Source organism: Balearica regulorum, chromosome 18 (assembly GCF_011004875.1).
Source record: "Balearica regulorum gibbericeps isolate bBalReg1 chromosome 18, bBalReg1.pri, whole genome shotgun sequence".
In the NCBI taxonomy this organism is placed as follows: Eukaryota; Metazoa; Chordata; class Aves; order Gruiformes; family Gruidae; genus Balearica; species Balearica regulorum.
In genome coordinates, this window is record NC_046201.1 from 8,846,862 (window position 1) to 8,860,253 (window position 13,392).

General features: G+C 44.1%; 4 protein-coding genes across 11 annotated transcripts in view; 2 read left to right on the forward strand and 2 right to left on the reverse strand.

Annotated features, from left to right (window-relative positions):
- Window positions 1–13,392, reverse strand: part of ST6GALNAC1 (ST6 N-acetylgalactosaminide alpha-2,6-sialyltransferase 1) — a 282,118-nt gene that overhangs the window by 76,836 nt on the left and 191,890 nt on the right. The window lies entirely within an intron of this gene.
- On the forward strand, window positions 53–2,246 carry METTL23 (methyltransferase 23, arginine). Of its 2 annotated transcripts, none has more exons than XM_075770960.1 (5): window positions 53–247; window positions 698–802; window positions 907–1,144; window positions 1,478–1,562; window positions 1,903–2,246. In XM_075770960.1, exons 2-5 carry the CDS (start codon window positions 719–721, stop codon window positions 2,069–2,071), a joined length of 576 nt encoding a protein of 191 aa, XP_075627075.1. In that variant the 5' UTR covers window positions 53–247; window positions 698–718; the 3' UTR covers window positions 2,072–2,246. The 2 variants fall into 2 exon arrangements, with proteins under 2 accessions (XP_075627075.1, XP_075627073.1); XM_075770958.1 differs by having other exon boundaries at window positions 104–603.
- On the reverse strand, window positions 2,569–6,591 carry LOC104632354 (serine/arginine-rich splicing factor 2). Of its 3 annotated transcripts, XR_012838302.1 has the most exons (6): window positions 6,460–6,591; window positions 5,880–6,273; window positions 5,209–5,519; window positions 4,767–4,870; window positions 4,002–4,112; window positions 2,569–3,497 (listed from the first exon to the last, which is right to left on the reverse strand). XR_012838302.1 is itself a non-coding variant. In XM_075770961.1 (4 exons), the coding sequence occupies exons 2-3, from the start codon at window positions 6,239–6,241 to the stop codon at window positions 5,216–5,218; spliced, it is 666 nt and encodes a 221-aa protein (XP_075627076.1). In that variant the 5' UTR covers window positions 6,242–6,273; window positions 6,460–6,591; the 3' UTR covers window positions 2,569–4,112; window positions 5,209–5,215. The 3 variants fall into 3 exon arrangements, 1 of the variants encoding a protein (XP_075627076.1); XR_012838301.1 differs by lacking the exons at window positions 4,767–4,870; window positions 6,460–6,591 and having other exon boundaries at window positions 5,880–6,246; XM_075770961.1 differs by lacking the exon at window positions 4,767–4,870 and having other exon boundaries at window positions 2,569–4,112.
- MFSD11 (major facilitator superfamily domain containing 11) overlaps window positions 6,546–13,392 on the forward strand; it is a 34,379-nt gene continuing 27,532 nt past the window's right edge. For 2 of the 5 annotated variants that reach the window (XR_012838300.1, XM_075770946.1), the window contains exons 1-6: window positions 9,071–9,333; window positions 9,558–9,728; window positions 11,289–11,344; window positions 12,366–12,473; window positions 12,906–12,985; window positions 13,084–13,180. Coding sequence is in view for 4 of the 5 variants with exons in the window: in XM_075770946.1 (XP_075627061.1) it covers window positions 9,633–9,728; window positions 11,289–11,344; window positions 12,366–12,473; window positions 12,906–12,985; window positions 13,084–13,180 (437 nt within the window). In the remaining variant the exon portion in view is untranslated. Of the gene's footprint in view, window positions 6,864–6,972; window positions 7,455–9,070; window positions 9,334–9,557; window positions 9,729–11,288; window positions 11,345–12,365; window positions 12,474–12,905; window positions 12,986–13,083; window positions 13,181–13,392 lie in introns of those variants that run through there. The other 3 variants (XM_075770945.1, XM_075770944.1, XM_075770947.1) reach the window with 3 other exon arrangements.

A 13,392-nucleotide genomic window follows, 5' to 3' on the forward strand; every position in this document is an offset into this window, starting at 1 on the left:
CCGCCCTCCGGCGCTGATTGGCTGAGGCAGAGAAGAGGAGCCGCCGCGCCGCCATGTTGGGAAGGGAGGTGTTGCGGGACGCAGGAAGGAAACGCGGACGGCGGTCGCCCTTGGCCGCGCTGCCCCGCGCCTGCTCGCCGGCGTGGTCGTCCTGGGAATCCCCCACCGCTTCTCCCCTTCCCCCGGCGGGCCCGCGCTCCGTGCTCGCTGCTCCACTGACAGCGGCGAGCTGACCGCGCGTCACCCGGTTCGCGCGGGACTGCGCAGTGCCCCTCACGGCACCGGTCCGCGGAGACGAGCCCGTCAGGCCCCGCCGGAACAACGGTACGGGCGGGAACGGCCCGGTTTAACCGCGACGCTCGGGGGAAAGCCTCCCGCCGCGCGCTGAGCCACCAGCTCGCCGCCATCAGCCCCCACGGCGGCGCTCCGCGTGACGCCACCCCGGGAGAAGGCGCCGATTGGTCCGCGCGGCCTGGTAGCAGACGTGGCCGCTCGTGATTGGACGGCGGCGCAGCCATGGAGGAGCCGCGGCGGCGGCGGGGCGGCGTGCGGCGGTACCGCTTCAGCGAGGGGCCGGCGGCGCTGGCGCTGCGCATCCCCGAGGTACCTCCCCCGGGGGCGGGGTGGGGGGAAGCGGCACGGCGGTAAAACCGGAGCGGGGTGTCACCTTCCCGGCACCGCGCCCGGTGTGTTTCAGGTGCTGGACTCGCAGTATGGCATGTACGTGTGGCCCTGCGCCGTGGTCCTGGCCCAGTACCTCTGGGTCCACAGGAGAAGCCTGCCCGGCAAGCGAGTGCTGGAGGTAGGGCTGGGGGGGGCCCCTCGCACCGCACCCCCTCTTCCCTCAGCTGCAGGGGCTCGTCCCTCCGCCCGCTTCCCGCCTCCGTGAACACGCTGTGGTTTCAGGTGGGTGCCGGGGTGAGTCTTCCCGGTGTGGTGGCGGCCAAGTGCGGTGCTGAGGTGATCCTGTCCGACAGCGAGGAGCTGCCCCAGTGCCTGCGCAACTGCCGGAGAAGCTGCCTGATGAACCACCTGCCCCACGTACCGGTTATAGGGCTCACCTGGGGGCGGGTATCTCCAGAGCTGCTCTCTCTTGCTCCTGTGGACATTATTTTAGGGTCAGATGTCTTTTTTGACCCAAAAGGTACGTTAATGCTCTTGGGTATCTTTGTGACAAACTGCAAGGACTGGGAACACTGTCAAGAGATCAGGTGACAGCCTTTGTGCTGATGGTGTGCTCTATCAAACTTGTCATTCTTGGGGTAATGGCAGTATTGAACCACAATAAATATCCCAGAGGGTGAGAGAATAGAAAATGGAGTAGATAACTGCTTAAGGCCATGCTGCTCAGGTCTCTCGTACAGATGAGTTAGTTTTGTATTGATTTTTAATTGCCCTTTCATATAACAGGGCATATTTAACTGTACTTGGAATCCAGAGACTAACCAAGACTGCTTCATCTCCCCAAACTACACAGACTTTGAAGATATTTTAACTACAATTTACTTCTTGCTGGAAAAGAATCCACATGCTCAATTCTGGACTACTTATCAAGTCCGAAGGTAAACTTTTGCATATTTAAGGCTCAAATCTTAATTCCTGTCTTAGCTGTTAAGCAAGAGCATTAAACTTCTCAGACACACCACCACACTGATTCCAGTGAAGCTCCTCACAGGTTGTGTGAATCAGGCTGGTATTGGCCAAGTAAATCCTAGGGCTATCAGACAAAAACACCCAAACCAGAAAATAATCCAAGAACCACCAATTTACTGTTGACTAGAAAACTGTTACAAACTCCGTTTTGCGAACTCTTGTATTTAAGTTTGGTGACAGTCTCCTAGAATTACCACAGAAGTTATAACTTGGATTCTGTTTTCACACCCCGGTATTTCCTCCCCTCAGTGCGGACTGGTCTATTGAAGCCTTGCTCTGCAAATGGAAACTGAAGAACGTCCGCATTCCCTTACACTCATTCAGTGCAGACAAAGAGCACTTGGCCAGCTCTTCTCTTCCAGGAAGACATACGATTGAAATGATGATCATCTCACTAGCAAGATCAGATGGTACTTAAGTTTATTCCACTTGTTGGTTCCAATACAAGGTGACACTTAACTGTTTGCTGTAGCATGGATCTGCAGAAAACACTCCTGTTGACAGCAAACCCCATGCATGTTTTTGGGAAGCAGATCCCTTCAGCAGTAATTCTTAAAACATGCATTGTAAAAATAAAGCTGTTTAATTGTTTAGCTATGGCTTTTGAGAAATTTGTGCTGCTCCTCCTCAAAGACCACATAATAGTTCAAAGAGTCAATTCCATTATGTAAGCCACTACACAACATAGCTTAACAACCTGACAATCTACAAGATCCAACTTAAATTCACAACTTCAGGTATGAAGAAAAGTTAACTGTGCTCTTTCAAGATAAAAAATATTCCCATAAGATCTGGTTCCGAGGACTGAAGCTCTTTCCCAGAGATTCACATACAGAAGCCAGCCCCTTTGTTTTTAACTGAATCTGTGTAGACTGCCACTAGCCATGCAGTCCCAGAACATACAAACTCCTCAAATTTGTAGAAAAGTACTTTTAATCCTCAATCAAGCCAGACTGCAAGTATTCAGATGTTTCCATTCCCATTTAACATACATGCATAAAGTTAACAAGGCATAACAATAACCCTTGACACGTGATGGTTTAAGTTACAATCTGTTTGGTATCCAAATCAAGAAAAAAAGAATCATCATCACCATAAGATGAGCTACCATCAAGCAGCAGCCTGTTGAGTCAGGGCAAACACACAGCAAACGCAATTAGTACTGCTCAGTGTGTATCTTCCATAACAATGTCCAACGGACCTGTTTGATTTCTGTGTTTATACTTGCCATACAACATTCAGGTTAGTCACAATACTAGTTAAGTTTGCCCGTAGTAATTTAAAAGCAACCCCAGTGGATAAAATTTATAAGCAGTAAAATGCATTCGGTTACTATATAGAAGTTAAACATTGACAGTATAATTGCAGAAATCTTTTCAAGCTAAAAATAAGCTGACTCAGACATTAAGTTGAGAAAAGTTAACACAGAAAAATGTTTAATATTAACTACAGAGACAGTGGGTATAGTACAGAATGTCTTAAGCAAAAGATACACCAATCAGTACTTACAAAGGAATGAACCATTTCTTGTCTTAACATTACATTTTTCATATGTAAGTTCATATATGTAGGTTGGTAAGTTTTACCATTCTGGAAAAAATAAGGTGTGTATATCATCAGCTAGATGTGCTCACTGTATGCTCCATTATTTTTACGCAAGGCCCGGGTGACTGGAAGTGCAGTTGTCAGGCATTTTAATTAACTGGACAGCCATTTGTTTCTGCACGACAAGGCATCGTTACACAGGAGCAATCAGGAGAAAACAGGAAACAGCCAAGCACTCTGCACTGCAACACGCCACCTTAACAGCTAACCAGCATTACTCAACTGCTACACAACTGCGCCTAGTGCACAAAAATACATAAGAGAAGAGATTAGAATTGAGTCTGATAAAACAATCCTTTCAAATATCAATTGTCACCTGAAAAGATTTCTACCAATTTGAATTTGAAGATACTATTTGAATTCAAAGTAAAAAAAAAAAAAGAATTTACAGTAAATTTCAAATTGAAGTTTTGCAGAATTTTATTTAAGGAATGAAGACAAAATTGAGAATACTTTTTGACAGAGTTAGCTACTCAGCATATAATGGCTGCATGTTTCCTCAGTATGAAACTGGAGGCAGCAAGTTACCATCAGTTTAATTTCAAATAAAAGTCAGCACTATATAAACAAAAATGAAGTTTTACCTCAAATATCCAAGCCAATAATGAAATCGGTAGTCGTTCACTTCACTAAATTACAAGAAATTTGAATAACAGCAACAAAATGGCACATAAACTGTAAAATCTGCCACTTGAGGCGCAACTTAAACAAGTAAAAAGTTAGACAAAATGTTACAAAATAACCTTTTCAACAGCTGGTTGCTCGTGCCAGGGGTCTCTCCAAGGACTGAAGACTCAAGCGATCTTTTCCCCCCAAAGGCGTCCTTTATGTAGGTTCTCATTTATCTGATGCATCTAGGTTTGAAGAAAGAAAAGTTCAGCCAGGTTTCTACCTTGTCTCTCTTGGTTGTGTGGATGACTTCAGGTATACTTCTAGTTGTGTTTCAACTGGCTTTGCCTAATTTAAGTAAGTTTTAGGAATTTCCACAGTGTTCCACCTCCCCCCCCATGTGTTGCTTTATTTCAGAGGCCAAATGTAAGGTTCTGTCAAAGTATTTAGTTACAAAGAAGAGTAAGCATCAGGCTGTAGATCAAGCCACCATTAACTTCAATTCAGCCTGTTCAACGATAAATTATTAAAAGTTATGTAAAAGTTATAAAACTAGGACTTCTTCATAAAGACTTAACTAAACTCTAATTAGCATTCCAAACAGAAAGTGTGACTAATTTTGCTACAATTATCTAACTTCAGAGCTAGCTTAGGCCCTTTCCTTTTAAAAATAGGACCAAACAGTTTGAAGGGTTAAAGACACACTATCCTTTCCCCACCCGGTGTATCCTTAGATGCCTCTTCAAGATGTCGACTTGAGGAAAAACTAGTTTCCGTGGTTTTCTCGTTGCAAGGAATTTGCCACTTTTCTAGAACAGTTACCTCCAGTCAGTATAACGGCCACTGAACCGATCTTCCATTATAAAAGGATAGTGTATCTTTAACATTTAAAGACAAACCTGCTCCAATACACGCCCACAGAAACTGGTCCCTGGAGGATCAGCCAAATCAGTTAAAATCTGCAATACTGGCCAATATTCTTTTAGCAAACAGGAGACCGCAGCTTTAAAGGGGAAAATGCAGATGTTGGATAAATACAGTAAGAAATAGTCATTTTCATCATAGGTTGCGTCTCATACAATATTTTATTAAAACCAAGCGATTAATCTCTCAATAAAACATTTTCTCTGTAAAAAAAAAAAATTCTCAGTAGAAAGCCCTTCGGTATTAATTTCCCTAAACCAATAACGAAAAAGCACTGCTCAAGAAAAAAAAGCTAACAATGTGCCCCGTTAGGATTCACTTGGTTCAGGCTAATAACACTCTAAGAACTACCCAACACCCCATCTAAGTGCTATAATAAAGTAACATGCAACGTGTGCCGATTCTGAGGTACATTACCATGTTCCTAGGAGGATACAGCTCCTTCTTCTTCCGGAGACTTGGGAGGGCTCTTAGACCTGGATCTAGAGTTGGATTCCCTCTTTGAGGCAGGGGGAGGGCTTCTAGATCTAGACCGGGATCTTGACCTGGACCGGGATCTGGAGACGGACGAGGACTTTGACTTGGATCTCCTGGCAGACCTGGACTTCGAGGTGGAGCGAGACCGAGAGCGTGTGCGAGATCGGGATTTGGATCGACTGTAACGGGACCGACTACGGGATCTAGAACGGCTCCTGCTTCTAGATCGGCTGCGACGGCGTCTTCTAGGGCTAAAACATACCAGGAAGGAAAAAAAACCGCGTATTAAAAGTTGAACGCGGGCGGCGCAACAGACTTCAGCAACTACTGCGGGACAGGGAGGGCGGAACGGGACCCACGTGGGCAAGAAAACGAGTGTTAAGAGGGCGCCATTGTTCAGAGTGAGTGGCCGGGGGCTAAAACTACTACAGGGTGAATCCCTTCCGCTCCGAGGAAACTCCACGTGCCTTTAGTACTAAACCCCTACACCCCTCTTCCAACTCCACCGCGAAACTCACTCGGAAAAGGAAACAAAACCGAGCGGTACAGACGCACGCCTAAGCCTTATTACTGAAGTTCCGCTGCGCCCCTCCACCCGGCCAGGCGCTCACCTGCGGCTGCGGCGGCCGTAGCCACTGCTCCCGTAGCGGCGCGGCGGTGGGCCACGCCGGCTGTGGTGCGAGTCGGGAGGGCGGCCGTAGCGGGCCATCTGAACGCGGAGTTCGCGGCCATCCAGCACGGCCCCGTCCATGGCGTCCATCGCATCCTCGGCATCGCGTTTGTCGTGGAAACGGACGAAGGCGAAACCGCGGCTTTCCTTGGTGTAACGGTCCCGAGGGATGTAGACGTCGCCCACGCGGCCATACTTCTCGAAGACCCTCCGGAGCGTGTCCGGGGACGTACGGTAGGTCAGGTTGTCCACCTTGAGGGACGTCATGCCCTCCACGTCCGGCGGAGGGCGCCCGTAGCTCATGGCGGGCAATAGCCCCCGAGGGGCGGCGGTTGCTGAGGAGAAGAAACCCGAGGGAAGAGGGGCGAGTCAGGAGGCGGCGCGGCCCTGAGGGGGAAGCGCCTCACACCGGAGGGGGAGCGCCGGAACGGCGGCCCAGAAGAGTCCAGAAAGGCGAGGAGCTACAGGGCATAGGGGAACGCCGCGAGGTCCTCAGCAGAGAGGGAGGAGCAGGCACCCACCTCTGGGGTCCGGGGAGGAGGCGGCCTAAGGGCCGGAGCGGAGGCGAAGCGCTAGGACCGGCCGCCCCTGCCCGCTGCTGCGAGGAAATGAGCGGGGCGCCGCCCGCGCGCGCCTACTTAACGCCACAAAATGGCCGACGGCGACCCGGAAGCGAAAGAGCCGCCCGGCGCGCGCTGCCCCTCCCTCCCCGCGCCCGGCGCCGGCCTTCCCGAACGCGGCCTTGGCTTTGGTTTTTCTCCTTACCGGCCGTGGATCCCGGAGGCGGCCTGGAAGGGCGCAGGGAAAATCGCCCTCAAAATTAATAATTCGCCTCCTGTCGAAAGTGACCGTTAAGGCGGCTCCGCCGTGACCCGGAAGGACTAGGCGGAGGCGGGGAAATTTTGAACAATGTGTGCTGAAAACGGTAAAAAAAACGGAAATAAGGCGAGGCTTGTCTTTGCTAGGGGGAGGAGGGGCGGGAAACCCCTAGTCCCGTGGAAAAAAAAAAAAAAAAAAAAAAGCGTTAGCGAGAGGGAGCGCCTCTCGGGCGGGCGGGGACGTGACGGTTTAAAATGGCGGACGCGGAGCGGAGAGCGCTGTGAGGGGAGGCGGGTGGGGGGGTCTCGGTTCGGGCTGTGGTGAGGGTGTTTCTTTTGGGGTAGCCGCTGTGGGAGCTTTGCATCCTTCTCGCTCCTGCCGCAGTGTGTCCTCAAGCGGCCTGGTAGGCTGGTGCGGGCGCTTCTCGGGCTCTCTTTCATCTCCTACCGGTAGCGGTGCCAGGTGAAGCCTCCTCTGGACGGGCTGCTATGATGCACGCTGTGGTGTGTTGGCCGAGCAGTATAAGTGCTTCGTGGGCTGCCCTCTACCCTCCCGTTGCTGGTGAAGCGATCTCTGCCGGCTGCATCTGTGAGAGAGCTGTGGGCCGAGCTGGGAAACGTCAGAAATCCTCCTTTACACACAGCGCTCTCTGCGAGATCGTGCTTTGGCAGCAGGCGTGGTAAAATCGGAACGAGGGGTGAGGATTAGCGCAGCCCTTGTGTAAGGGTGATGAGCAGATTCCCTGAAGGTTGTCTAGGGAATTTGGCGAAAGCTGCTTCCCCCAGCTCATGAGTTGTTGTTCTATCACTTCAGGCACTGAATAAAACGCCCAAACTCCGGGCGTGAACTATAATACCAAGCTTTTATCTTACAACAATGATAAATGGTTCTGCTTAGCTGTTTTGTAATGCTATGTTAAAAAAAGAAACAAGATGCAGTTCTGTACTGATTTGTTTAATGTAGTAACAGTATTGATATGAGCAAGCAAACTCAGCTTTTAAGTCTTTATTCTTACTGTAATTGTGTTCAGTATTTTTTTTGTACTGAAGAAGTATAAAAATAAGCAGTGACATCGGTACAAACCTAGAAGCAATAGTTTGTTTCTTGCTACAAAAAAACCCTTAAGAAATCAAATAAACTAGTACTGGCTTTAACCTTTTGTATTGCTTCACGCTATATACTACTTTTTTTTTTCCCCCAGAGTATTTTGATTTAATTTTTTTTTTTATTCATCTGCTGAAGCATTTTCTCTAAGGAGAAATTTGAAGTTTATCTTTACGTTGGTTTCTGTAAAATGATGGGAGTTTCCTGTGCCCCTTATTCACTAGTTCCACAGTCACTTTGGATCAATACAAGTTGCTGTGGTCCAGCACACCAGCCCAGTTTGCCATGCAGCTAGGTGAATGTTTATGCTGGCACAAGGGGCAGAAGGCGTGAGTGGGACACAGTGCCTAGAGGATCTTAAAAATTAAATTTGTAATATAGAAAGGAAGAGAGCTTTGCTTGTGTTAAAAACAACCAACCAAAACCACCTTGATATTCTAAGTGGATCTTTGTAAAGCAGCCTCTGAATAATCATATTGACTTTCTTCCACAAGTAATAAATAAATGTGCATTTTTAGAAAATACAGCTCAGGAGTTAAAAAAGAGTTAAATATATAACAATAGCTGGGATATGGATTTTATTTAAGTCCTTTATTGTAGATAACAGAGGTAAAATTTGATTTACTTCAATTCTGTATTTCTTTCCTCTTTGGCCATGAGTTAAGTGGAGCTGATTTACCTGAATGCTCCAATGCTGACTTGGAGGCCCAACAGGATAGACACCAGAGATTAACAGTGAAACCAGCCTTTCAGTCCATGCAAGATGTGTGATCCTCTGTTTCAATTTTGCTGACATTTTAACAGACATTTTCAAAACTTAAAGTCAATTTGTCTTAAACTTATTATTTAAAAAAATACTGTGAAGTAAAATTAAGAGTATGTACTTGCTAAAAGGAATGTTGTTGTCACTGAGACTGCGAAAGGCAGAAGCCCTGTGCAGTGTGTGTTGGTGGCACTGAGAGACATAGGTTCTCCCGGGTGGGAATAATTTTCTCTTTGGAATGACTTTGTGTTTGTTTGAATTCAGCTAAGTAGTTTTCTTAGATGAGTTTCCAAGACCTGTTTATCTTGCGGGGTATTATTTAGTGAATAGAGATAGTAATTCTTAAAAACTACTATAAATCTTTTAAGAATTAGGAGAGTTCCACACTTTCAAGGAGAAAAAGAGTACTTCCCTGAAACTGCATTTCCCATGGTGCACAAGGCTGGGTCAGCTGATCTAGATTGTGAAATGTTCTTTATTTCCTGTCCAACATGCATTGAAATGACTCCTGTGTACCAATGTCTCATCTTTCCTTTGTCAGGTGATTTAAAAGCTGCGACCAGAGTTCTGATTTAGAACAATGACAAGAAACGGAGCTGCCGGAGCTGATTAACTAGCTTGATATTTGGAAAACTGCTTTGTTTGTGGGAAAGAGGTGTCCTGAAGAAGTAACATACTGCAGTCTGCCCTGTTAACTTCATGGGAAAAGGTAGAGAGAATCTTGATTTTTTTTTTACCTTCCGCACCAAACCTTTCTTTGAGGGTTTTTTTTTTTTCGAGTTACTGATTTTGCTATAAATTATTTAAAAGAGTTACCAGATTTCTTGATTGATCGATGGTTATGTCCTAGCAGCTAAAAAGTAGCCCTAAGTAATCATCATTTTTGAAGCTTTCTTTTTTGTTTTATTCTTTTTGCTTATTTCTTTTTAACAGAGTTTAAGAGGAAACTTTTAAAAGAAAATAGAGCTTTTCCAGGCTGAAGCTGAAGCGTTGGGAAGAAAACACAAAATGTCTCCTGAATCCAAAAAACTTTTCAACATAATTATTTTGGGACTCTCATTTATGTTTCTATTCACTGCTTTCCAAACATGTGGAAATATTGCGGTAGGTGGGAATTTCAAAACATACCACATTTCTGTCACAGTTATTCATCCTTTCTTGTCTTTTGTGTACTCTAATGTAAGAGTTGCTTTAATTGAGATTTTTTCAATGTGCAAAACACCTTGACATTTTGTCTCCTTTCTTTTGGTTTAGTCTTAACTAAATTAAGTTGGTTAACTGGGTAATTAAGCATGTTTTTTTTCTTGAAGGTAGCATAGCTACATATGTTGTAACTCTGCTTAGAAAGTAGAAGATTAATGAATCCTATCAAACGTTTGAACTTTAAAATAGTCTCTGTTTTGACACTTGGCAATATTTAACAATTGAATTACATTGGCTCTTCCATATTTCTGGTAATTCTGTGTAGTCCCTTTCAAAATGTTTGCCTAAGTTGTTATTATTAACCATGCCCCTAGTTTTTCCTAGATTGTTTTTCCTAATTTAACATATTTTTCTGCTCTAACAAGCTAGACATTGAGGGGGAGTATGAGGATAACATCTGACAAGTAGTCAGACTTCCACAATTGCTAGAACTGCCAAGTCACCTTCCATCTGAATAAGTAATTTACTGCTTTAGTATCGTGTATCTCTGTGCGTGCTGAAGCAAAATTGGGCGTAACATAACCCAAATTTGCTATTAAAAGCAGATTGTACTCTTACTACTTAAATTTTCGGAATCCTGCTAGACACACTCAGCCCGGATCCTCTAACTTGTGGAGTTGCTGACAGTGCTTTCAATATTTCAATATGCCTGAAGGACAGTTAGATTTCAACATACCTCTTGAGCCTACAAGTCTTACAACTTCTGTTTTCATGCATGCAAGAAGAATCCTTGCTGGGTTCAGACATATAAATGTCCTTCACTGCATTACAGAAATAATTACTTAGAATAGTTTTTGTAAAAGTCATAGTGCAGTGTGAGACTATACATAAGTAGAGCCCGGTGATCGTAGATGTTCTGCAATGAATTCACAGTATCTTGCTGAATTTGACCTAGTGATCATGCAGTCATGTAATTTATTGTCATTAAAGTCATTACAAGTGCCTTTCAATCAGATCTGCCTGCCAGTCCAACTAATTACATGGTCTCATAATGTCTAAAGCTGACTCAAGGGGAAAAAAAGGACTAGGGAAGTAACGGGAAGCCAAAAAGAATGGAAACTCTTATCAGAAGCTCATAGTTAGGTCAAATTAAGAGTATTTTGAAACTTCTCCTTTTTTCCCCACTTTTTAAATTAAAATAGTCATACTTATCTTCCTAAGAGAGGTGTTCAGTGAAACAAAAGTTTTGTGAAGTATTTTAAGGTCTCTGGTGAAATCATGTTGTAATTCTAAAGTACTGATCACTGCTTCAAACATAGACGTTTCCCTGCCAAATATCTCCTTCATCTTCCCTGTGGAGGTGTCGTGAGTCGTAATTGGCACTTTAAATTATTTTAAGTACTTTGTAGAGTCTATTAATGATTAATTCAAACGTTTGATACTGACTTCAAACTGATGCAGGTGTTCTCAAACTACAAGATATATGCTAACACATTACAATGTATGATTTTCTCCTCATAGCAAACTGTTATCACAAATTTAAACAACACGGATTTTCATGGCAGTGGCTACACAAGGTAATTTACACAGATCTTCTTACTACTTTGCTCCTTGCAGGGTGAAGGTAGTTGTAATTTCAGCTGGTAGAGATATACTCTCAAGAGATTGTAGTGTTCTGCTGACTTCACAATTTCATGACTTGCTTAAGGCAGTTTAAAAGTGGGCTTCTCACATTAACTCTAGTTCTGCAGTGAATTATTTCTAGTTGAACTATGTATTGCATGTTTTGCATGTTTTTTTTGTAGGGAGAAAAAACACCATATGGTCATCACATTCTCAGCATTTTATCTTAGGAGATGAAGAATGTGGAAGTTTTAAAGTAAATAAAACTGCTGACTAAGGCCTCGGTTGTTTGCCCGTGTACACCTTTGTGTGTTTGTGTAGGATACGTGGTGTGGATCAACTTCCAGGAAATGCTGCAACATAAATGTGAAAGGAGCAGTCAGAAAGATGAGAAGCAAAGCCACGACAAGCCATTCTGTTTGTTTATTGCTCTGGCATAGCCAAACTCGCCAAGTGTGATCAGGGACCTTTTGTACACCAAATTAAGTTGTCATATAGGAAAATTTGGTTGCTACTTTGAAGGGTTTACTATCTTAACTTAAACTAAAAATACAACTGGTACAAAATATATCTATAAAATTTCTGTGGTGTATTTGGCGGAAAATGAAAACCTCACTGATAGAGAATGTTCCAGAGCCTCATTCATCTAGAAGTACTGGGCACAAAAACCAGTAACTATTGTTAAGGCACGGTTTGACAAGTGCATATTGTAAATGACAAGACGTGCTTCCCTGCGATAGTTTGGGACTCTTCAGCAATCTAGGAAACTCTGTACACTCCTGTATTCCCATATAGAGTGCAAGGGGGGGAGGTAACGGAAGGAAGGAAATGTTTGACCGTGAAAGTTATGCAGTTACTTAAGTTATGTGTATACTTCACTTGATATTTTGGAATCAACTGAACATTCTTAAGTCAGTTGTACTTACACTCTATATTTTATTTTAAGTACTTAATCATCTCTGTTTATTTATCTAGCATGTCCATTATTTATGGAGTATTCTCTGCATCAAATCTTATATCACCTTCAGTAGTTGCGATAGCAGGACCTCAATTCTCCATGGTTATTAGTGGCATATTTTATAGGTAAGTATTAAGTTTGAATTTTTCTCTGCTTCTTTTGAAATCTTTCTTTCGTCACAACTAAGGTTCCCATTCCATTCGTGAAATTGTACTGGCTAAGGCAGGCATCTTGCAGAGATACTATCTGTATCAGTAGATGTGTAACTGCAGAGTAAATCAGCCTACTGGAAACAGAGTGTTTCTAGACTTTGCTGACTGTGGAGTTCAGGTTGTGGTCTGAGATTAATGACACTATATATATATATATACACACACAAATTCTACATGCTTAGTGGAGTAAAAAGATTACCTTTTCTCACATATGACCTAAACTATTTTCCAGTGTCACTTAGGAGAGAGTAGCTGATTTAGAAGAAGCTAAGTGAGATATCTGATTGTTAAAGAGCATTGTCCACTTTAAGTCTATATTCTATAAACTGATCTGTTCTATTCTAGCCTGTACATTGCAGTTTTTATCCAACCCACTACATGGGCTTTCTACACTGCTTCTGTATTTATTGGCATTGCAGCTGCTGGTAAGCACTTTTCTTATCCTGCTTGCTATTCTTTGGTACGTTTGTATATACCTCTAAAATATTTTTATTTCCTGAGCAATACATTGTGTATATTTCAGTACTCTGGACGGCACAGGGAAATTGCTTGACTATAAATTCTGATGAAAACACCATTGGAAGGAACAGTGGAGTATTTTGGGCACTCTTGCAGTCCAGGTAAGCTTCACTTTGTTGTTGTTGTTGTGTACACATTCTACTTTTTACGTTTTTTTGTAAGCGGGAGAAAGCATCAAAAATACTCCACTGGTACCTTGCAGTCAGTGAAGTGGGAGGGAAGGCCGGAAGCAACATTTCTATTGTTATTGTGCGTTACAGAACAACAAATGAATGTTATATATTGTGAGCCTCTGCTTTCAATGTGCTGAAAA